The sequence below is a fragment of the Artibeus jamaicensis genome, unplaced genomic scaffold (assembly GCF_021234435.1).
Source record: "Artibeus jamaicensis isolate MK-2021 breed Jamaican fruit bat unplaced genomic scaffold, CSHL_Jam_final contig_490, whole genome shotgun sequence".
Taxonomy (NCBI): Eukaryota; Metazoa; Chordata; class Mammalia; order Chiroptera; family Phyllostomidae; genus Artibeus; species Artibeus jamaicensis.
The window spans coordinates 1,589,703-1,614,920 of record NW_026521861.1 but is presented as its reverse complement, the minus strand read 5'-3'; the positions used below and the strand labels follow the sequence as shown (position 1 = coordinate 1,614,920).

Genomic DNA, 25,218 nt, shown 5'->3' with positions numbered 1-25,218 from the left:
AAAAGCCATATTGAGCTTTCCTTAGTATATGACTGTGTAGTGGACTAGTGTTTTTTAACTGAGGTAAACCCCCCAAAAATTAAATAAGACTTACCCTTACCCCATTCATACCCAAACTTTTATATTTAACAACTAAACACAACGCCCCATCTGTTCAAAAGAAAGTATTTGAATAATTGACTGATACTCCAGGAAAGTTGCCTTTTGTGTTTTTCACATTTTTAACAGGACTCAAAACCTAGCACAAGATGAATACATTATATCCTGCAGTTCATTCGGTGTAATAACTGTCTTGAATGAAAAAATGCACCTGAAGTTAGGCATGTTTAAGTGGTAATATTCATTATAGAATCAGAAATAATAATTTCATATTTGACCTGGCACTTTCTTCCAGAAGAACTGAAGACACTTAAAGAAATTTTTAACAAGAATGTATCATTCTTTTCTTTGAAAAAAGCTCATTAAGGTTATATTTGCATATAATCCATCTCAGTGGCCACCTTGTTTTTATGTATGCATTCATTTAAAGAAATCCTCAGGTAATCATAAAAATTTCATGCAATTTTGGGGTTCCATTCATCTTCACATTTTATACCTTCCATCATCTGTTGCTAAATGACTCAGTCCTCTGCCAGAGATCAGAAAAATCACTAATTCTGATGCCAGATGGCAACACAGGAATTTATCCTAGATCCCAGTACCGATGGCGTGCTCTGCATTTTGTTCAAAATCTCTTTGACCACCACCTATTGACATGAAAAGTCTATTTTAGACTAATAATCGCATCCCTTCATTGGCAAATCTGGAAATCTGTTTTCTGAACAAACTTACATTTTATATTTTTATCCTGCCCACCCCCTTTCTTGCTGTTCTATCCCTATATACATAGGATCTTTAAATTTTGTATACATGTGTATATATCGTACTATACATAAATACATATATGATTTATTTAAAAGTGTGCTTGAAAATGTCTGTTTTCTCACAGTTGTGAAGTCAGGACAGTACCTAGGGATGATGTCTGACCTCTTGGAAAAAGAATCTTTCTAGTACAGCTGTTAACGTGGATAACTAGAATCTTACGTAGTGGTTTGCTTCTTGTTGGAGATGACTAGGGTACATTATTTTAACTTTTTTCTTTTGCATCTGGGGAGATAGGACAGAGTTTCAAGATACCATAAATCTTTATGACTCAGGAAACACATTGCCTTCTTTTGCAAAGATTTTCTGTAAAAGTCACAAAAGTCCAAAGTGAACTTTTATAAAAACTTCATTTTGTAGAACAGATTTAGACTTACAAGAAAAGTGTGAAGCCAGTCCAGAGAGGTCCCGCGTGTTCCCATTATCAACATCTTACATGAGTGCAGTTCATTCGTATTGACTGATAATGGACGGGTCGGGTTTGCTGAGTTTTTATCTGAAGTCCTTTCTCTTTCCTGTCCTAGGATACCACATTGCATGAACTTGTCATGTTTCCTTTGGCTCTTCTTGGCTGTGACAATTTCTCAGACTTTCTTGGTTTTCGATGACCTTGGCATTTTGGAGGAGAACTAGCCAGGTAGTTCTGTAAAACATGCCTGAATTGGGATCTGTCTGTTTTTCTCATTATTAGGCTGGGATTATGAGTTTTAGGGAGGAAGACCACAGAGGCAAAGTACCATTTTCATCACTATGTCAAGGGTAGATGTTGAACTTGATGACCTGGCTGAAATAGTGTTTGTTAGCCTTTTCCACTGTAAAGTTACTCTCCTTCCCCCTCTGTCCATATTGTACTCTTTGAAAGGAATTCACTATATTTAGCCCTGTTGAGTATGTGAGTGTGTGGTGGAGTTATGATCTACCTTTTTGAAGGTGAAGTATAACATAAGTTATTTGGAATTCTTCTGCATGGGAGATTTGTAAAATGAACTTTTAAAATATTAAAATAAGCTAGCCTAATTACTTTAAATTATTTCTTATTTTTCTAATACTCTAATTTAGGTGTAAACACCTCTTAGGCTTTTTTTCTTTTTTTTAAACAGTGATTATCTGTGTAATACATGCTCACTGCAGAAAACTTAGAAAATGCAGACAAGTGTAAAGCAACAGCAAAAAGAACTACCCATAATTCCACCTATGATAAGTGTCCATTTCTAATGTTCCATCATATTTCCTTCTAGTCTTTTCAGCATAAAGTAACTATTTTTAAACAGTACATACTTTAAATTGTTTCATACGAAAGAAAAATATTTTATATTTTCAATATGACAAAGATAGTAGAGTCACAGAAAAAGAGATCTTGATGGTGTTCCTAAGAGACATAACTTCTGGAAACAGCAGTTTAGATTCCTACCATTTATGACTGGCTCAAATGCTTACGGATATGGCATTCACTGTTGGGCCCCCTATTTCTTCTAATATGCTAACTTGTTCTTTATTTTACTGTCACATGATACACGTTTTAAATGCAGTAAGTACAGTGGGAAGAAACTCAGGTGGCTAGATAAAAACCCTACTAATGAATGTCCTAGGCTGCAGATCTCAAGCTCTCCTGTTGCATGACGTGTTTGGACTGAGGATGACACTATTTTCCTTTTTGAGAGATTTTATTAATTTTATAAAGGTGATACATGCTTCTTACCAAAAAAATCAAGCAATGCAAAACGTTACAAAGTAAATCCCAAAATTCTATGACCCAGAAATAACCATCAACATCATTGTACAAAATCTCCGTGTGTGCGTGTGCACACACACATACATACAGGCAGGGACAGTGATAAAAAGGGTCACATAATACATACCATATATTGTTACTTAAATTTAACAGAAGAAACTGAAGCTTAAGCAAAATGAAGGAATTACTACACTTTAGTTAAATGTTCTTTTGCAAGATAGTTTCTACAAATCTGTGTAAAGATTATGAAAAGCATTAAGAGGTTATAAGTCTACATGGTTTCCATAAATGTTTAAAGATGATCAAAAGCATTACGAGATTATAAGTTGACATGGTTAACTGGCAAAAAGTAATTGAAACAAGAACAGGAGCTAATTTAATTGCTTAGAAACAGCTTTTATTTAGATACTAGACTGCTTGATAGAGGTATAGTATTATTAGGTATGTCTTTATTAGTTATAAGGAGTCTAAGAGAACCCCGAATTCAACACCTCACTCCATTTTCTGCTGTGTATGGCAAAGGCAAGGTTCAGAGTACAAGCTTTGGGGTAAGGTTGGAATTAGTACCTGCTCTGCCATTCAGGAACCATGTGATTATAGGCCACAGTTTTATCTTCTACAAAAAGCAGGTTAATAGTATCTTCCTCATGTGACTGTTGATAGGAATCAGTGAGACAACACAATGAAAAGCTCTTATGATATTGCCTGATATATAGTAAGTGCTCAATGAACATAAGCTATTATTATTGTAGAAGAATAATAGTGAGCATCAGAACCAATGTATGATATTGAACACTGTAGGTCTCAAAAATAATCTTTTGTTTCATAATAATTCCCCTGTTAAATCTGAATATTTTTAAAGGCTGGGGCCTGAGGGCTTAATCACTGGACACGTGGATGATGGAGTACTAGATGTGGGAGCCAATTGTATCTGAGACTGTCACCTATGTTTATAAGAATGGACAGAACACAAAATTCTAGCCTCTTTACAATCCTAGACATATATACTATAACAGTAATATTCACTACTATGTATGTCATTTATATGGACATACACAATGAACTTTGCACTTAAAAATTCTCATTAAAAGTATGCTACTACAGTATGTGTTTCTAAATACTCAGTATAAAAACCCACATTGACTCTTAAGTTTTAATATAGGTTGGGACAAAATTAGTTTATTCACATATTATTATGTATTATTTTATTATTTTCCATATAATTGTGAACCTAATTTTGCTCCACTCTGTATATTATAAATTCCATGTTTTTGGCATCCTAAGTTTAAAGTAGTCCAATGTTTTCAGTTTACTTATTAACATGCAAATTTAGAAAACTTTTTAATAAGCCCTGACCAGTGTGGCTCAGTTGTTTGGGCAACATACAGCAAAGAAAATGGTCACTGGTTGGCTTCCAGGTCAGGGCACGTGTCTGGGTTGCAGGCCGGGTCTGCAGTTGGGGGTGTGCAGGAGGCAACCAACCAATGTTTCTCTCCCTCTCTTTCTCCCTCCTTATCCCTCTAAAAATAAATTAAAATCTTCAAAAAAATTGTCAAACAGTAGGAAATTACAAATTGTCTAACACAAATCTGAACACAAAATGTAGGAACCACATACTGTATTTATCTCTGTCTTCCTTCCAGGGTTGTTCACAGTACACACAGGAAGCAAAATCAACAAATATTGAGTGGATAATGACAGGACCTCAATTTGCAGAGTTCCTACCTCAACAGTGTTCTAATAGTATGAATAAGTAAATAAGTAAATTTCTTCACAGTGATCTCAAAGAGATGGTGTAAATTCTTTACGTGTACTGCAGTGTTGTATCAAGTATTGCTTTTAATAAGTAAACCACTGGCTGAAGTTTGGAACTCTTTTTCTACACAATGCCTGTTTTGGGGGGGGCGGGTAAGGGTATTTTTTTGTAACAGGATTTGACCTGTAACTATTATTGAGAATTTTCTTAGCGGAGTTCAAAGCATTTTACAGGGATCATCTCATTTATCCCTCGAAAGTAAGGCAGAGGCATTATTATCTCCACTACAGACTGAGAACACTAAAAAGCCAAGATAGGTGGGGCTTTTTGTTGTTGTTTTGCTAAGATCAAAAAGTAATTCTAGGGCAAAGCCAGATTCCGGTCTGACCTTGTTACATGATGCTTCTGCAATACCATAGTGCAATGCAGTTGCTTCCTAGGTCTCTCTTTGACTATGTTAAAGTGTTGAATAATTTCCAGAGTTGATTTTTAGTTCACTGTTGCTACTTAAAAATGAGTCTTAAGATGTAAATACAAAATAAAACCCTCAAATCCTTTCTATCAGAATTTGGGGTACAGGATACACAGACAGGACTAGGTATTTTCTTCCCTTGCCTCCAAATCCTACTGTCTAGCCTAGTGCTGTCCAATGGAAAAATAATATGGGCCACAAATGTGAGTCACATGTATAATTTTAAATTTCCTTAGTCCAATGTATCAAAACTCTTATCACTTCAACATGTAATTAATACAACATTATCGAGATAGTGGTATTTTTCTTGTATAAGTTTTCAAAATCTGGTGTGTACTTCACATTTATGGCCCACCTCATTTTGGATTAGCCACATTTCAAGTGTCCAGTAGCCACATGTGACTGAGGGTAGGTGGGTGGGGCACGCCAGCATGTCTGGACTTCAGGAGGTTTTACTTAGCTCTCCCTTCAGACTGGTGCCCTTGAGAATGGAATGAGTGCTGTGGGGAAGGGCTTGTGGGTGACCTTGGAGAATCCACTTGCATGTGGGTGGTGACTAGTAACAAGCCCTAGCTTTGCCATTTACTGATGCATTGGGGAGTTAGGAATTCGGGATCTAGAGGACTGCAAACCTCCCCAAATACCAGCTCACTGACAGGACGATGGTTCATACCCTTTACGAGAACCCCGGGCATGCCACTTGAAAGGGGGTTGCAGTTTGTGGGGCGCTGGTATATGGCTTGTGGAAATGAGGCATCACCCGAAGAAGAGGAGAGCGCTAAATTTAGCCATCCAAGTGGTTGCTTCTTGAGGGCAGGAGCTCCAACTAGCCGCTTCTTGAAGGCGAAAGCTCCTTTTGCGTGTGGCCTGTGGCCAGGCTCTCTGTGGGCCTCACATGCTAGACGATGAATGCATGTGCTAGCACCAAACGCTGCGGGAGGTGTAAGGACTGGGGACCGAGGTCCGCTCTCCTGCCAGAACCCCGAAGCTGCTCCGCGGCCGTGGTTGTGAGGGGCGGGCCCAGGTTTCGGCCCGCTCCGCCCCATGTGACCCGGTCCGACAAGGTGTTGCCTCCTCCCCGGGCGACGGCGGCCGCTCCGGCTAGCTAGTGTGTCGGCCGGCCCCGCGGCCGCTCATGAGCGGCCAGGGCCGCTTGGGACCCCCCGGGAACGGCGGGCCGGGCGAGGGCGAGAGCGGGGAGGCAAGGAAACTGCAGGAAGGGAGGGTCGCGAGGAGGAAGCGAAGGAAGGGGAAGGGAAAAGCAGGAGCGGGGCAAGGCGGAAGAGGAAGCGGGGCGGAAGGGAAGCCGGAGCCGCAGCAGGCGAAGGAGGCAGCCGTGCTGGGAGCCGAGGCGGGAGCGAGGGCAGGCCCGGGGGAGGAAGGAGAGGGAGGCGGCAGCGTGGAGGAAGGCGCGAGAAGGATCGTCAGGGGAGATGAGGGGAGCGCAGAGGCGAGGAAGGAGGCCAAAGGAGGAAACGATGGCAACGAGGAATGGAGGGCTAGGACTGGGCGGCGGGAGGAAGCAAGGCCTGGCAGAGTACTGGAAGGAGAGGGTGAGGCTTGGGGCCGCTTCGCGGGGACCCGGGCGGCCCTGGCGGCGGAGGTCGAGGAGGAGGTGGCGGCTCGGGAGCCAGCGGGCCGCCCAGTCGCGGGGTCGGCGCTCTGGCGCTTGCCGGAGGAGCTGCTGCTGCTCATCTGCTCCTACCTGGACATGCGGGCCCTCGGCCGCCTGGCTCAGGTGTGCCGCTGGCTGCGGCGCTTCACCAGCTGCGACCTGCTCTGGCGCCGGATAGCACGGGCCTCGCTCAACTCCGGCTTCACGCGGCTCGGCACCGACCTGTAAGCGCCCGCTTGCCCGCCCGCTCCCCGCCCTGGGCCGGCCCGCGTCCCGGGAAAGGGCGGGGCGCCGCGGCCTGGTCAGCCTGGGGCCGTGTCGCACCCCGAATTCCGCACCCCGGCCCGGCCTCCGCCGAGACCCCTACCCGCGCACCCATGTCTCCTCGGAGGTCCCCATCCGAGGAAGCCTCCCAAGAGCATCCCTCAGTCTGCACTGTCCCCGTGGGCGGCTCCTCACAATTAGCCATCTTAAGCACTCCCTTCAGCTTTTAATTGTCTTTTCACTTGACTCGCCGAGCTCCTCAGTCCCAGAGAGCCCGGCTGGTCTGTGGCTTTGGAGGCCTCCTCTGGTCCCGGTCTAGGACTCGCGTTCACTGTGTCGTCTGTTTGAACGTTTGGGGACCTTCGTCCGTTCACCCTCTCTAACGGTTGTTAGGCGTCAGAGCTCAGATCAAGTCGAATATGGAGAAAAGGGTTCAGACCCGAAAAGGAGGCCCTTGGTCCAAGTGTCAACTCTAGTTTACGACTTGATACAGGCTGAACGACACACAGAAGGGTGCCTGCTTGTGGCAGGAGGTTGGGTTAGGTTTAGGCTGTATGGAAGGGGATGGTATTGCAGTTTGGCTTGTTCTTAGCAACTTTTTGAATCACTTAAAGCTATTAAATAAAAGGGAAAAAGATGTATGGAATTGGAGGAGAAAAAACTTTCAGATTGCCCTCAACTCCATCCGGTTTGAGTTAAAAAAGAAAAGTAGTTCCAATATAGTATAACAACATTAAAGAAAGTCATTTGAAAACATAAAGAGATACAATGCCACCACCTCTGGACACCAACTGATTTTAAAAATTTTCATTCTCTTGCTTCTGAGTTGCTATCTTAACTGATCCTAAAAGAATAGGTACATAATTAATGTTTGTGAGCTGTACCATAATGAGATTAAATGTTTGTTATATCCAGCTTTTTGCTATTACAGATAACAGTGAAATGAGTAATCATTTTTGGTAGCAGCTTTATTGAAACAAGTCACATAGCATCTAATACATATCTCTTTTTGAATTAGTTAATTAGGACAAATTCTCAAGATTGGCATTATTGGGTCAAAGGTTATGGTTTGTAAAGGTATACCAAGTCACTGTGGCACCAGCAATGAATGTGAAATTTTTAAAAATCTTTGCTATATTGGGGCATATAATGCTATCTCAAAATTTTGTTATTTTGCATTTTGTTTTACCATTGATCAGGGTAAATATTTTCCCGTATGTGTGTTTCACATGTGAGATTGTCTGTTCTTAGTCTTTGCCCATTTATTATTGGGGTCTTGATGTTTTTCTTGTAAATTTGGAATCCTTGAGGTTTATAGGTATTAGGCTATAGTTAGTAGGCTATAATTTGTCATGTTTGATACAATTATTTTTTCCCAGTTTCTTTTACTTTACTCTTTTTAGCCTATAGAAGTTTTTTTAAAACTTTTTAAAACATTTATTTAATTATTGTTCAAGTACAGTTTTCTGTTTTTTACTCCCATCCCAGCCCACCCCCCCCAGCCTATAGAAGTTTTACACTTACATACAGGGTGAGCAAAAGTAGGTTTACAGTTGTATGGAAAAATGATATCATAATTAATAAATAATAATACAAGAATAAACTCTGTTGCCTACTCACAACTGTAAACCTACTTTTGCCCACCCCTGTATATTAGAATCTGTCAGTCTTTTGTGATTTATTTATTTTTTTCCCCCTAAATGTGAGAAATTTATAGCTCCTCCATAGGCCTGAAAAATCTTCTCTTTGAATGGCTGCTGGTTTTCTTATTATTTGATTTTTTGGAACAGCTAACACTTTAATCAATATCACTTATATGTGCAAAGGGTGAGTTCAACTCTTATTTTCTAAATGGCTACTTGGTTATCACTATACATTTTGTTAAATAACTCCTGTCTTTCCCTCTGTTTTAGAAAGCTTATTTTGTCCACTATTAATGAATTCCCTATTTTGTTCCACTGATACAATTTTCCATTTCCATACTGTGTTAAATACTGTGTATTTTTGGGTGTGTATGTGTGTGTGTGTGTGTTTTTGATAGGGTCTAATATCTGCTAGGGTTAGGTGATCCCTAGGGTTAGGTTGTTGGATTTGTGTGCCTGTGTGTGTGTGTATGAGAGACAGAGAGAGAGACATCTATACTTCTACTCAACCACCCAAGCAAGAAAAAATTCTGTGCCTTTTCAAAAGTTTTTGTGGTTTTCATGATAAAGTTCCCACATACCTGTTGTTTTACTTATTCCTAAATATCTTATGCATTTTGTTTTTATTATTGAATGCAATCTTTTTTTAAGTATGTTTTCCAGTTGGGTATGACTGGTGTATGAGATTAATTTTTTTGTGAATTTTGAACCTGATAATTTTGTTTAACTGTGACTAATTCTAGTACAGTTTTATTGTCAGTGACAATGATTCTCTGGGATTTTGGGCGGATGTAGTCTTGTTACCTTTATTTCTTAGAAGAAAAACTTTCAGGGAACATACCAGTTGACTTATAAGAGAAGTTGGCTAAAATGACTGGAATCCAAGCCAGCCAGCGAATAGTTTGGCTTTCTCTTTCTCCTTATAGAGATTGAATGGACGAGTGAAAGAACTGGTGTTTATTTTTCTTTTCTTTTTAGGTGCTCTAAAAGAGAGCTAATGGGAATGAGTGTGTGTTCTACAGGCAATAATGACAGTAAAATAAAAATGAGTTTACATGTTTAGTATACTCATTTATAGTGCTTTGATACTGCAAAGTGACATGGCTTTATTATTTATTTGCCACATGTGTTTTGATTTTTGTTTGCTTGTGTCCTAGGATGAGTTATGTCCAAACTTTTAGGGAAGTTGTTTTATCACAGCACTTGATAAAGAGCAAGGTCACTGTTTGTGTTTTCTGAGTTGAGGGGAGAAGTTATGTGGGTTAGAGCAGGTGGAGACGTGTTTACCAGTGTGGTCTCTTTCTGGACAGCTGCAGAGACGTGATAAGCCACCAAGAGAGGTGGCTGTCAACCCTGGAGGAAGATGGCATGCACCCCATTCCTCTTGTAGCATGAGGGTGCCATGGCCCAAACTTCAGTGAGCGTATGGCTGCTTGGGTAGTGGCAGGGCTGCAGTTCATGCTTTGGGCTAATTAATTGCAGACTGGACAGTGGGATAAGTTTTTGTAAGTATGGCACAAAACTCCATTTTATCAGAAGCCACACATCTTCACTGCACCAGTTTTATACCCTATAAAGAATGGGAATAACATGTCTCGTAAAATGAGCCTTAAATGTGTAAGAGCTAGCAGAGTGTCCAACACATAGTAGGCACTCCATAAATTGTAAAATGAAACTTCTTAATTGCTTGGCTTCTCCTGTAGTCAGTCTGCATATAGCAAAAGTGGAGGTGGTTGGACTTGGAGATGCTGCCTAAAGATAGCAGCAGGTGAGGGAAAACACACATGCTGCTTGGTTTCCCTCACCTGCCCACATGTTTTCGGAAACTTGACAGCAGAACCTGTGAGCTTAGGGTCTGCCCTCCCTGCCGAAGAGCCTCTTGATTCTCAGAAACACAAACTGCTACGGTTTACTGACCTTCCGGCCCAGGGCAAGTCCCATTCAGTTTGGCTGTTCCTAACTGATCATAGCTTTGTTGAGTAAGATGAACTGCTTTGGTTCCTTGTGATTTGTTAATGGTCTTATACTTGTGCTTGAAGGCATTTTGGCCACTTTAAAACCACAAACAAATAATTTGCTTCCCTTTAGGCCTCTTGCTCAAACAGTGAACGCTGGTAGATATCCTGAGGGTTTTTTTTTTTTTTTTAAACAGACACAGAGTTTGAGTCAGTCATCTGGTTTGAAATCAGTTTAGTTTGAAGGTTTTATAAAGCTTGGGAGAATGGAAATATCTGTAATATAAAAATCAAGGAAATGTTTCGTATAGCAACCTTTTAAGTTTTCCCTAGAGTATGGGGAAGACTAACCTAGTTCCGTCTTCAAAGCCAAGACAGTGAAATTTGACTCTGGCAGTTAGTGCGATGGGCGGAAGAGCGAAGGTGCTATCTGCAAATGTCCCGATGCTGAAAATTAACAAGAGCAGAGAATGGAAAGAGAGAAGTGTATCTGTGTTTTTAAAAAATACTTCTGCCAGTCTTATGTTAAAGAAAGCTTATTACTTAATCCTCTTCCTTCCAAATTAAGTCCTACAGGTTTTCAAACTTGAATTTTATTTTAAATATCCTCTGAGCAATACCTGGGTGCCCTTGTGTTTGCCTGTGGTAGATTTGCCTAGAACTCACAATAAGCGTTTAGGAGTAAGGCGCTGAGGTGTTTGCCCTGGCATGTACATTCATTCCTCAGACAGGGTCTTGTGGGCTGGGAGCACTTTGAGGCTGGGGAGCTGGGGTATCTATTTCAGTGATGATTAACGTCCAGAGTGGTGAGATGGACACAGATAAGCAGAGTGTGTTTGTTTGTTTTAAAATGATTGCACCTAAGAGCATTTTTTTGGCCCAGAAAGCATAAAGTTTCCTTTCCTAGCCCTGAACAGGGAAGGCATCGCTGACTGGCTACATTTAAGGTCTAAACAGTGATTTTCCTAAAACGGTGATCAACTTAAAGTAGCTCTGGCCTTCCCCTTCCCCTTTCTGCTTCACCTAGGGAGGAGAGTCACTTACTTGTTCCCCAGTTCATCGCAAGGTTTCATGTATAGATCTTTTTTATCTTCAGTCGTTTTTGGAAAGGCTTATTTTTAATGGTTCTGTGAGTTAATACAAGTTGAGTTCAGTTTACATGCTTCAAATAAATAAAACAATAGACCTGTGGAAGCAGGAAATGGTCTAGTGCAGTCAGTACCTCCAAACGCAAACTGGGAGAATGGAGGAAGCCTTTTCCTCCAGGACCACGAGAGTAGAGAAGCTGCTTGTATACCTCCCAGTCTTGTGCCATTGGATGAGTAGGAGATGCATTCGCTAGCTTTCAAGGCAGAAACAAGGAGAAACCCAAAGTCCTCACAGTGTGGAAGATGAGCAGTTCTTACTGGGATGAGATCTCTGACAATATTTCAGCATACCATACTTCCCATTTTCTGTGTCTCATACCTTCTCCTGAAGTAAAAATTGTGTTTGACCTGCTGGAATCAAACTGATAGTGAGGTTACTGAAGAAACATACAGATTAAAAAAACCCAAAACTATTTTTGAGTGGTTGACAAGGAAAAGAATTACTTTTGTATGTCAACTTAACCTTAACTCTGGGTCGACTCTGGCATTGGATTAGTTTCTGGTCCAGACTTATTGGTCTGGTCCAGACAGCCATGGGGCAGGGAGAAGTTCAGGTAGACTCTTCTTGAGGCCAGGCTCCAGGAAGTTTTGAAAATGTAAGATGAGTTAAACTGTTTGAAAAGATGAGAAAGTCGAGTTTTGAATTTTCTGTGAAAATTGGCATACTCTCCACTTTGATTCTTAGAAACCATGTTTTTGCTAAGCCCCAGAATTCACCTCAGGTGTGTGGACCAAATTCAAAGATTTGGTTTCTTCTCCCTACTCAGCAGTCCTGTTCAGGAATGACAATGATTCAGATGGAGCTTCCGTTGTAATTCACAGAAGCTAGATGGTTGGGCTCATCAGGAATCTATTTATAAATGCAGAATCATGTATATGCTCGAACTGTATCTAAGACTGTGGGACTGTCTGGAGAAGAATTGATCTGTTAGAGGTTTGCCACCTTGTCTCAGCTTTGAGTCCGTTCTTCATCATATCCAAACTGTCCACACGGCCCTCCCTGGAAGTCTGGGCCACCCAATGGGCCCCCGTGCTTGCCCCTCTTTAGCCCACAATTAATTGCCAGTACATTCTTTCTTCTTCTCCTTCTTTTTGGTATTTGACATGAGCTCAAATTGCTGAGAAAGGTGACAACTGTGAAATGAAGACAGGGCTTGGAGACACCTTAAAAAATACATGCGAAGGCCACTAAATGACAAGAGCAGACTGCCAGGCTCTTTCAAAACATCACCATGTCTGTTGACTTTCCATTCCTTGTCCGCAGCACAAAATTGGAGGTCAAAGAATCATAGGAGTTAGAGATGGAAAAGACATTTGGGGTCAGCCAGTTCAGCCCTCCACCTTCCCCTGCCCCTGATTCCGAATCATTCCTTACATTATATTTTCTCCCCCAGCTCTAGTACAGTTTTCACGGTCTTCACTCAACCCCGGCTGTCACCTTTGGGGAATGATGCTGGAGGCTCTGTCCAGTTTCTCCTCAGCAAAGAGAGATATTGCTTCTGCCCCCAGTTGACATTTGTGAACTTCTTTGTTGGTGGTCTCAGCTGAGAGGCTGAAGGCTAACTGGGAGTCTCTCTTCTGCCTGGTGACGGGGCTCTTCTGGGCGGAAAAGCGCAGTCGGTGTGTGACAGTGTTGGGAACGGAAAAGGGCTAGGGTGCAGTGTAGCCACTGCTGACTTTGTTCCTAGACTTTTGTGTTTCAAGGCTTTTGACCTGAAAAGAGATGTGTGTGTGTGTGTGTGTGTGTGTGTGTGTGTGTGTGTGTGTGTGTCTATAGGAGGTATTGGGGAGGTGGATGGAGGTAAGGAAATTATACTGAATAGGAGTTTGATAGGAACCCTACCTTGCAAATGAGTAGGTTAAGCAAACAAACACTGGTTTGGTGAAGTAGTACAGGATTGTTTCAAGAAAACATGTTGGGGAAGAAAGAGTGGCGGCTTACTATGTAGAAGTTTCACCTTATAGTCAAGTTGAGAGGAACAGATGGGGATGTGGATTTTGGACAAGGGTACAGTGTTGCTTTGGGGGGGGTCTCCCCTTGGTTTAAGAAGTGGAGAAAGAAGTCCTATGTTTACTGGCTGCACGGTTTGGCAGGGAGAATGGTCATTTTTAGAGGCAGCTTTGGAAGGTTACCCCCGCTCCCCCTCTTGTTCAGCAGCTGTTGGGAGCAGTCCGAAGGGGGTATTATATTTCCTCTGGTAACTCTGCCAAGAATGAGAGGAAATCCACAATCTGTGGGCTTTTGGGGGAGGGGGAGCGGGGATGGTGGGGTGGTAGGTGATGGGACAGGGAAATTAAATTGTTTTATAGTAAATACGTTGAGATACTTTTCCTGGAAAGCTATTTCCCTGAAAGGAATGATGTTTCCCCTGCTGACTAGATCTGTAATGGGCTCTTCTAGGACTTTGTTTTCTTTCTTCCCTGTAGCTCCCATGTTTCGAAAGCCCACATTGAAAAGATGAGTCAATATTCACATACAGGTGGTGTACATACGTAAGCGGCCTTCCTCTAGGAATGAGTTACTAACGGAGAACCTCTCATTCATCACTAGTCTTGGCTGCAGTTTGGCTTCATCAAAACGCCTAGGAACTGGAGACGTGAAACTTTCTGGGTGGTGCCTGGTTCACCGTCCCATCGTCCAGGCTGGAAGGGCACCAGGGATTTTGAAACTTGGCCACCAGGGCTGAGAATCTGCTTTGGTGATGAATATGGAATACAGTTACAAGATTAAAAACTCTGAAATAACCCCAAGGAGTAGAGTAGTGTATTCCTCACATTTTGGATGGGGAGCCCAGGGGAAGGTCATTTTGAAGGAATGAGAACAAAGTCCACTTCTGAGTCTGTTAGATGCCAGTTCATGCCTCGGTTAGAAGATGGCCCGTCCTCAAAAAATAGTGGCATCTTTCTTGCTGCTGTCTGTTCTCAGGAAGTGCTAGATTAGTCTGGTACTGTGCGATTTTTGAAAAACCGATTCTGTGACCCAATAAGTGTGGGAAATGCGCGCTGCACACCCCCTCTCTTGGGGACTCACCATTGGTAAACTAAAGGCACTGAGACGTCCCATGGTAGAGAGACCCGTTTAATTCTGTTGCATCCAGCACTGCACAGAATGTTCTGATGATAAAGTTCTGTTTTTCACCGCTTAATATTTCTTGACATCTTGCAGAACATGCACACTGGTCAAGTGCCCTGCAAATACAGGATTTGACCAACAGGTGGAAATGAATGTGAACGTGAACATGACCGAAATTCTAAGCTCACCTCAGGAATCAGGGTTACGCCCAGCTCTTTTAAAACTGCTTTGCACAGCTTTGACGTGTGGGTGCCACCTTAAGATACTTTACCTGCTCGGATTCCTTCCCTGGAGCTTCTCTAGCATAAGAATTTGGAAGCCTTGGTTGAATTCCTGAAGATGTACTGAATTATACATTTTTAGGAAGGGCCTTTGGGGCTTGAAGGTAGCGTGTCCAGCCTCCTGAAAACCTACAGACATTGTTGAAAGTGTGGCTTGCTAAAGGGAGAACTGTACTTTGAGCGCTCATTTAAGCAGTGTCTATCAAAATACCTGTTCTCCTAGGACTGTGGTTCCCACCTTTTGTGTCTAAGGCATACTTTTGGGTGATATTAGAATTTTTGATTGTATGTTAAAGGATTAAAAGCTGAATGTCTTCTTTATTTTTTAAAGCAAGTTTCAGAAAGTTGAAAAGCTTGTGCTTATTTACCATCTAGTATGTTCCTGTTTGAGTAGAACTATTACTGCCCTGACCTTGTTTTCTTACAACTTACTTTGAGATAAAGTTTACATCTAGTCCTCTGAACACCCAGCCTTCCTCTTATTTTGCAGCAACTGTGTCATGAGTCACTCAGTGGTGTGTTTGACAGAAAGCTTTATAAAAGTATGGCTCTTTAGTTGAATGGAAATAAATGCTGTACATTGTTTAAAATTTGATGGCACGCTTATTCAGGGTTCCTGCTATATCACTGGTTGAGATCCACTTTTAGAAGTGCTAAGACGTTGAAGAGTTGCCCCTGTGGAATTTATGACTGTATTGGACAAACTAGACATACAGCTGTGAAAAGCTAACAAGCCTAGGTTTATGATAGGTTCAGTCTGCGGGTTTGCAAGAGAAGGCAAGGAATGTTTGGAGGAATCAGGGAAGCAGAGGTTTAAGCTGGACCTTGAAGAATGGGTGAGGTTGACCAGTGGCCAGAAGAGGGAAGGAGGCATTTGTCAAGGACAGTGGTAGGTCGGTGCTGGCATCGTAGGAGAAGGTATGGGTATAGTTATAAATGTAGAAGAGATGGATTTGGCTGGAGCTCAGTTGCATAGTGTGCAGTGATGGGAGGTGAGGCTGAATAAATAAAGTGAGCTGTCAAAACGAAGAGATAGAAGTTTCTTGTCTTAGGCTATCTAAATGCTTGTTCCTAAAGCCAAATTCTTAGTTTTAGTAGAAGAGCTAGTGGGTACGGGCACACTGCGGGGAAATCTGCTTTCTGGAGAGCAAGCAGATTAAAGAAATCAAGAGACAGTATTAATTTAAAATTCTAAGCGTCCAAGCCCTGTCCCCCTCCTCAGCTTGGTGCCCCTGAGATGGCCTTGATTGTCACTTGTGGACAGATACCCTCCTTTTCTGAATTTCCAAGTCAGCAGGAAGTTATGCTTACGGTAATCATGCCAATCACACAGGTAGGCAGCTTGGGTGGCATTAAGGGGAATCAAACTACAAGATGAAGCAGGGAGGGACATTGATTTGCGATCCAGGAGTTTTCTGATCTTAGGGACTGTGCAGGTTTAAGACCTCTGTGATGTATCCATACCGCCCCTTCCCTCACCCCCCCGGCCATTTTTCTTCTGACTAGGTTTATTTATTTGCTTTTGGTTTGGGGGGCAGTGAGGAGAGGTGAAATGAAAGGGGAATCTAGATAAGTGCCTAGATTAATTTCTGTCCCTCTGGACTGCCTTGTTGCCAAGGTTTTAAGGGACCCGATAGCTTACTGTGGGTGCATGTTGTATTGTTGTTGTTTAAAATAGGTCATGTGTCCAAGAATGCAGTCAAACTGTAATGGGGACTAAGTGCCGGAAAGCTGAGAAGGTGGGGGCCCAAGTGGAAAAATGAGCCTGAGGCAAGAGAAGGAGGGCTGGGAAAATGGAAGTTCCAGTAGGCCCACCGGCCAGGTTAGGGATCCCTGCGTGCCTTAACAGCGTGCAAGAGGTTTATTTTCAGGGCACCAGTCATTTTTGGAGGGAGTACCCCCACCTTAGGCCAGTAATCGTGCTGGAGAAGCAGCCAACCAGAGAGCATTTCAGGGGTGGGTACAAGGGTCCTTATTGGATTCCCATTTCTGCCGTCTTGTTTTACTGACCCCATTGACCGGGCCTTGACAGGTCCCCACAGGGAAGGAGGGATGCCTACTTTCAGAGAAGGAAGGTTTTTTTTTTTTTAATCCCTTCTGATTTTTCCGGTCCTGAAGCTAGTAAAGATATGTTTATGATTTGACCACCAGAGATGACTGAACCAACAAAAGGAATGAAAAAGCCTAGTTGTTGCTTTTAACAAAGTGGTGCTCTTCTCAAGTGAAAGCCGAATGGAAGAGCTTTAAAGAGTTGGAATTTGATGTGAAGGACCAGAGCCCGTATTTTGGTTGTGGTGTCATCGTGGGAGAGGGCGCCTGCACCTGCTCTTTGGTAGCCGCTTCTAAAGTTCAACTCTGAAAGTTTCTTGCTGCTGTCTGTGATCAGGCCCTCAGGGCAGTGCTTTGACCCTTAGTAAAGTGTCACCAAATTGCAGTTAAGTGACCAGGGAGATGAGAGAAGTGTTGTCCTTATCCCAATTCAGGAAATATGTTGACTCTTTCCCTCCTTGTTTCAGTTTTGGTTTCATCTCCACCTGTGAACTTAGACCAAACTGGAGAGGAAAGAGGAGAGGTTAGCTACAGACAATCTCTCCCTTCGTATCTGGGAGGGATGTGCAAGTAAGATTTCACAGGGAGTCGACTCTCTTTCATTGAGAGTGCAGTTCTTTGGGCCATCCTGCTGACCACCTTTTACTGTCCTCAGCTCTCTGGCCAGAGGTAGGTAGTGCAGGGTGCTTACTAATAATGTGAAACCAGGGACCATATTCACCCGGTGAACAAATTCAGTAACTTTATTTTAGCTTTAACATGCGCCCACCCAAATCCTAATCATTCAACCTGAAGGGGACTAAGTTTGACATGAGAGATACAGTTTCTACTAGTCATAATTGAGTTAGGAGAAAAACAGATGATTATTGAGTTTGCTTTAAAGATGACACCATTAATGGACATTAATCATTATGTATATTTATGTGATAATAATTAGCCATTTTGTAGAGATTTATAACATGCTGTACTTTTAATTGTCATCTCTAAAACACCACAGTTGTGTGAAATACTGTCCTCATTTCATAGATGGAGAAATTGACCATTAGAAAAGTTGAATCACCAGCTTCGAAGCCCAGTTTCCTGAGTCTGCATTCTGTGCTCTCCCTGTAACTTCATTTGATCTACAATTTAGATGTAAATGAAAAGACCTAACTCTTCATAATTATGCGATATATTTTTTAAAAATTGCACACTTCCTAAACTACCATCTATTTACCTCTTTTGTTATTTATGGAGGTGTAATTTTGTGTAGTCTCCTCACCTTTGTTTTATAAATTTAGTTCTTTTATCCTCACCTGAGGACATTTTTTCATTTTTTTTTTAAAGAGAGGAAGGGGAAGAGAAAGGGAGAGGAAGGTAGAGAAACATTGACGCAAGAAAGAAGCATCAGTTGGTTGCCTTCTGTACTGTATATGCCCACATCAGGGATTGTGTCCATCAGGACCAGGGGCCGAACCCTCAACCCAGACATGTGCCCTGACCAGGAATTGAACCTGCAGCCCTTCGCTTACAGGATGACGCTTCAACCAACTGAGCCACACAGGGCCGGGGCTAATTTGACTTAGTTTTAAAATTACTGTTCCCTGCTATAGTCATTTCTAAAATATTTTGTAGTCCTCACATTTATCATTTCTAGTGGCAATATATTCTTGTGCATTAGTACACCATTCTCCCCCATAGACATTTGGACTATTGCCAGATTTTAGCGCTAATATATAGCTGCAACTATAAATGTCTTTATAAAAATATTTTTTTCTTTTGAATTATTTCTTTGTGATGGGCGCCCAAAGTGGGAGTGCTGGGTCAGAGGCTGTCATTGAACAGCGTTTCTCGCCAGAATTCCTCTCTGAAAGGCCGCTCCGCGCGCTGCTAGCAGTGCGTAACCAAACCCAACCCTTCTATCCAACCAAAGCGAGAGCAGATTTTCCATTCAGTAGACGTGAGGCGGTACTTCCGCAATTGTTTCAGTGTGTACGTCTGTAAACTGGGTTTGCGGGTGTTCCCCCCCCCCCCGTGTTTTATCATGCGAGTGCCGGGGGTGGGGGGGCCTGTTCTTGTCTGCCGTTGGATGTGGGGGACAGGGTCTTGCAGTCTGGGTGTGTCATCCTGGTAGATTTCCATCAGTCCCCGAAAACTTCTAAGTTATGAAACTTGTACCTGTGGTATTAATTATTCATTTCCCCCATTCTTTTGGGGGAAATTACAGTCTTTTTCTTTTTTCTCTGTGCAGTATTTAAAATTTAAATACTTTAAACTCTTAGTTAAAGAGACCATTTTAAGTTCATTCTTTCATTTTGGGGGAGTGTATTATATTGTGCCGTGAGTCGATAATCTAAATCAGTTTTTTCTTTATGGACAGCCTGTGGTTCCAGCACTGTTTGTCATCGTTTCTCTGTTAGATCGCTTTGGCTTGACTAGAGACACTATTTTTTTTAAGATTTTATTGATTAATTTTTAGAGAGAGAGGAGGGGAGGGAGAAAGAGAGGGAGAGAAACATCAATGTGTGGTTGACTCTCAAGTGGCCCTCACTGGGGACCTGGCCTGTAACCGAGGCATGTGCCCAGACTGGGAACTGAACCAGCAACCCTTCGGTTCGCAGCTCGTGCTCAATTCACTGAGCTATACCAGCCAGGGCTAGAGACACTTTAAAGGAAAGACTGTTCTCCTCGGATTTCTTAGTTATCCTATTATGGAGAGCAGGGATTTTCCTTTCTCGTCTCCTAGCCCCTTCACTTATGTCCAGAAATGTTCTGGACGTTCCCGAGTCCTGACTTGTAAGCCCGTGGCATTTTCTCTGGCTGGCAGTGCATCGTAGTGACTGGACTATCTGTTTTGTCTCGACACAGGATGGCCAATGTGCCAGTGAAGGAACGAGTGAAGGTGTCTCAAAACTGGAGGTTGGGGCGCTGCCGAGAGGGAATTCTGCTGAAGTGGAGATGCAGGTAAGTAGCCTCTTGACTCTGAAAGCTACCTGGGACAGAAAAGCATGCTGGGAAGTGAAAAGTCCGGTCCTAGCTGGGGTGCGAATAGCCTGTCTTGAGTATAGGTATGGTCCTGGTCGTCCTTTAAACACCACAAAAGGGGCGTCAGAGGGACAACTTTTTCACATTACCAAGAGGATTACAGAGACTGTATTTCATTTTAATGAGTTTCATATTTTTTATGATTTTAAAAGTAACAAATGTTTATTGTAGAAATTTGGAAAAATAGAAAAGTTTAAAGAAGAAAATAAAACTTAACTTGTAAGTTACCTCTCAGAGGTAACCACTGTTAATGTAACTCATCAAAAGACATAAATGAAGCCAATATTTCAATGTATCTTGTTTTACAATTATTTTTCTTTAATTCTTCTAGTGTAGGGAGTTAAACCTTCATTCCTGGCTTCCTGTAGTTCTCTCCCTCTACTAAGGGCAGAGTAGAATATAAAGGTTTGGATATATATATGTTATAGGAGGCAGAGCTTAGGAAAGTTGCCAGCAGATTTAGGTAATGGCTTTGGGAATGCTCATGCCACAGATTTTATGCTTCATCAATGCTAAATTATTTCAGTCACTGTATGACTCCCTACAAAAAAAGTGCTCCTTGTTGATCGGTTGGAATGGGTAGTGAACGCCATGATTCCTCATTCTTGGTTTACCTGTCCCTGTACTGACAGATATAGGCAGGCTTCTTCTTCTGGTGGCCCTTTCTCTCCTGCTTGTGTCTGGTCTGCTGTTTGACTGACATCAGTTGCTGTGAGTGATGTGGAAGTGGTGATGGAGAAATGGGGGCTTTTATGATGAAGGACTTTACCCATAGGCTTTCCACTCTTGTCTTTTAATACCAGAAAGTAGAGTTTATTTCTCTATCAAGGTTTTGTCCCTGGCCTTTTTTTTTTTTGGCTGGTTTAAAGCAGTTTGGCAAATAAACACACAAAATAGTTAGCAGGCTGCCCTGGGATTCTCCACTGTTCACCTGGCATGAACCGAGTTTCTTGTCCTAGGCAATGGCTGCCTACCAGGTGGCTCTGAACATGAATTCCAAACCCCTCTGTTTGCTGCCCACTTGGGTGTGCCATGAACTTGTGCAAAGGGATGTTGAAGAGGAATGTGTATAATGAGTGAGAATGAAGGCATCTATACACATTCTACACATGTTGCACATAATATATGCACACACTTGTAAAACCTCATGAGCAGAATGTCGGTTACTACAAAGTCCAAGCTGCATTTAATGGCCCGTCAAGTCAATTTGCAGAACTTTTCCACATTCCCATGACGCTGGTATTAAGGAGTCTGGGGAAGAAACACAGCCCAGTTTGCTCAGACGGGCTTGGCAGTGAGAGCTGGTGTCTCCGCAGATGGGGTGAATCAACTGTCCCTGTGCTTTGCTTGGGCCTGGTAGCTCCAGAATCCCTAGGTAGAGTTGGGCAGGCTGCCGGGATGTCTACCTTGGGGAAAGGGCATAGTCCCCACCAGAGAGCCTGGTGTCTGGCAGAATCTTCTTTCTTCTTAATGCTCACTCTGTGCCATGGGACTGGTCTGTGGCTTTTAACCTCTCTTCTTGCCGCCAGAGCATAAAGGGGAATCTTTAACTATGTGTGGATTTCTTTTATCAGCTACCAATGAGAGCTATTTCTCCTCTTTAGCCCCTGAATTGTAGTAAACCGCCCTAGGGGCTGTGTTTTTCCATTGCCACTCTTACCCTACACCTTCTAATAGAGAAATGCAGATATCCCCTGTGAAGATGTAGGTGTCTCATCAGTACACTGTTAGCATCCTTTCCTAAATGGCTTTATTCCTTTTACTTATCAGTGGCCCCTTTTCTCTAGTAGGACAAGGGAATGGAGCTTCCCTAGGACCACTCTCCTCTTTTCTCTATCATACCTAACCAATTAGAAAAGAGGCATGTAGGGGAGTCTTGGAGCCTTGAAATTTAAGCACTTACACTTCAAATTAGTGAGAATACAGAATGAAAAAAGATTAGCTCATCAGGATAGGTTGCATTTTGGCCCTTCCCACCCTTCAATCATTGCATTTTCTAAGCTCTGCCTACCCAGTAATTCAAGTCTTAAGCATTCTCCAATTAAAAGTGCTATTTAATTGGTTTTTTAATTCTCACTTTCTCTTGGATAGTCCAAAGATAGTAAGGTCACCACAAAGTTCTTTGAAGATGGGGAGAGTGAGGCATATATAGACTTAGTCTTGCAGGTCATTCTTGCTAAGTTGGGGATCAGTCGGCCTCTCCAAAGATTGAAGTCAGGTTTTCTTTTTGTATCTTGATGATACTTAAATTTTGTGTTTCATCTCTGCAGTCAGATGCCCTGGATGCAACTAGAGGGTGATTCTCTGTACATATCCCAAGCTAATTTCATCCTGGCCTATCAGTTCCGCCCAGATGGTGCCAGCTTGAACCGTCGGCCCCTGGGAGTCTTTGCTGGGCATGATGAGGACGTTTGCCACTTTGTGTTGGCCAACTCACATATTATCAGTGCAGGAGGGTAAGTGCTACAGTTTTCTCCTTCCACCCTCTTCCTTAGGACTCTTCAGGGGCCATCAGCCAGTGTCTGACTGTTCTGTCTTACCTCCAAAGGGATGAGGACGGAGACTAGAAGAAGGAGTAATTATTTTGTCTCTGCCCCACTTCCGCCCTGCCTGACCCCCCCAATTTAAAGCACAGAGATTTACCAAAGGCACTTAATACGGTTAGCTGGGGTAGGAAAACAGGAAGAGTCTTTAATGAAAAGCGAAGCTGGTCTTGATACTCCCAAGGGGGAAATTTGTTTTGTCTCTCAGCTCTGTTCAACCCCAAGTATACTGAAGAACTAAAGGTAACTGGAAGGCAGAACCTTATTGGACTAAACTGCCTCAAGCTTAGCAAATTTGGACATCATTCCAGGCTTGGGCTATTTCTATGACTTTTTCCTCCTCTTACAGAGAGAATAATTGGCTGTTTGGGGTGGGCTCCTTATTTCTCTCCTAGAGATGGAAAGATTGGTGTTCATAAGATTCATAGCACCTTCACTGTCAAGTACTCGGCTCATGAACAGGAGGTGAACTGTGTGGACTGCAAAGGGGGCATCATTGTGAGTGGCTCCAGGGACAGGACGGCCAAGGTGAGGTGGTCACCCCCTTACATACCGTTATTCCCTTCTGTCTATAGGGAGTGGGGTGGGAGAGGGTGGATAGGGCCGCAGTCTCGGGATTGGCCGAGAGCATTGGGTGGGGGCGGAGGAAACAACACAATAAAGGACTCACTTATGTGCCTCTGGCATGCAGCTTGCCATGCCAGGTTGTGTCCTTGCCAGCTGGCCTGGGAGAGGAGTGGACAGTGGCTGGGAAGCTTGCCACTCACTTGAAATGTGGCGTGAACTCAAAAACAGAGGGCCTGGCCAGCTTTTCCTCCCTGAGCTGAATTTCCTCAAGTTTGTGGGTTGAGTTCTGACCCCAATATTTTATTTTAAAGTCTCCCTCTTTTTACTTGCTCTCTGTTTAGGGAGGTTAATTTTTCACCACCTTGTTTATAAGCAATCAGGCTGATAATTAAAATGTGTTTTTACTGCTTCTCTGGAGAGTGATGTGGTCAGTAAGCAGTAGAAAAATGACAAGAGAAAGGTGTTATTTGTTGCATCACTGCCAAATTGTCTGGTCTACAGTCAGACACCTGCCAAGACCCAGCAGAACGAGCCTGATAAGTAGTGTGACCCCTGCTTTATGGCCTCGGCTCCTCCTGTTTGAGTCAAATAGGCTCCCACCCGTGAGAGAGAGAACTTTCTCCTTTTGAGTGTCCAGCAGCCCTAGGCAAGCCCCACACGTGCCTGATCCTTTCGGGCTGCTGTGGGAACTTTGCTGACCATTCATTGGATGGTGCAGGAGGCCTAGTTGTGTCTTGCCTGTCTGTTTCTCAGCTCTGGAGACTTTGTAGTGCTAACAGGAGCAAACTCCGTGTTCATGTCCACAAACAGGCCTCTAAGACACGTAGGGAGAGAGGACTCAGGAGAGGGACGTCTTGCTCTCTACTCACTAACTTTTCTGACTCCATGCACTCTCTGGTGACTACTCCGTCATGGAAAAATGTCACTAATTTATATAAAAGAAGAGCTAAGTATATTCTTTATTGTTTGTGGAAGTTTTTCCTTCCTTTGCTGTTTTCTTCCTCACACTTTGTATTATGTTGGAGACATGCACACCCGCACAAGGAGCCTGAGAAATCCAGAAAACCTTTGAACAGACGTGGAAACTGAGTTTCCTATCACCTGCTTCCCACTCCCCCACCCTATACTTCAGGTTTCTGATCGGCCACTGTCTCTGTACCATTCCTTGCAAAGAGACTGGACTTAAGTTTCTGTCAAACTTAAGTTTCTGTCAAACTGTCCAGTCCAGAGACTGGACAGTTTCTGTCCGCTCAGAAGTCAATTTGCACAGAAACCTTTGGTGGCATGTGTGACCTAGATCATCCCATCTCACTACAGCATCTTCTTGTCATACTTTCGAGCTTCCCCCGGCTCTTCTTTTTCCTTGGCATCCCTTTCTTCCATCCTGTTCTCTGCTCTGCTACCCTGAGCAGCGTGAAACTAAGCCTTATGACCACACTCAGCAGTTCAAGGGCATGGACTACTTACAGTCAAAGAATGGCAGCAGTTCTGTCTGGGATACTGGGTTAAGTAAGTACTGACTCAGCCCTACTTGGTGACTTCGTTTTTTAAAAAGTACTGAAATAGGGTACTGTTTAATTCTAAAATTGTCACTGAAGCATATTCTGTTTCTTTTGAGGATTTCTTTTAGGTCAGCGACAGCACTCTCCCTCCCGGGACTTCAACTTCAGAAAGCTAGTCAGCTCTTCAGGCTTCCCCAGTGACCTCCAGGCCAGCTTACCTTTCCCAGCTTTCTGGATGCTGCTTGTATTTCTCCCTTTCTGTTGCTGGCTTTGCATTTCTCCACCTTCATCTTCTCGGCTCATTTCTATGTTACCCATAGTTAGTCTTTTATAACTGATTCTCCATGTTCTCTTGGTGGCATTTGCAATTCTACAGCTGCTACTTCAGGCTTCTAATATACATGAACCTGTGTAAGAACTACCATGCTTGTCTTTAAATATCTATAGCCTCTTTTTGAGGGGGTTCCCAAATATGTACTATGTCTTAGGAAAGAGGTTTGTTTCATTGGTGTGAAGAAAACTAAAACATTTTCTTTGTAAGACTGCTGAGCAAGTGACTTCCCCGAAAGCCCTCTTCCTTCTCCTTCTGGAACCTAATTTTAAACTTACTGCAACTTAGCTGGAGTTGCTTCTCTGGGCTTCAGTGGGGCCAGCTGTATTCTGAGATGCGGCA

At 42.9% G+C, this 25,218-nt stretch overlaps 1 protein-coding gene across 2 annotated transcripts in view; it reads left to right on the top strand.

Annotated features, from left to right (window-relative positions):
• Positions 1-5,945: 5,945 nt before the first annotated feature.
• FBXW4 (F-box and WD repeat domain containing 4) overlaps positions 5,946-25,218 on the top strand; it is a 77,696-nt gene continuing 58,423 nt past the window's right edge. The window contains exons 1-4 of one of the 2 annotated variants that reach the window (XM_037159347.2): positions 5,946-6,720; positions 19,757-19,852; positions 22,204-22,389; positions 22,872-23,004. In XM_037159347.2, coding sequence (XP_037015242.2) covers positions 6,017-6,720; positions 19,757-19,852; positions 22,204-22,389; positions 22,872-23,004 — 1,119 coding nt within the window. In that variant the 5' untranslated portion in view covers positions 5,946-6,016. The remainder of the gene's footprint in view (positions 6,721-19,756; positions 19,853-22,203; positions 22,390-22,871; positions 23,005-25,218) is intronic. The other variant, XM_037159346.2, reaches the window with a different exon arrangement.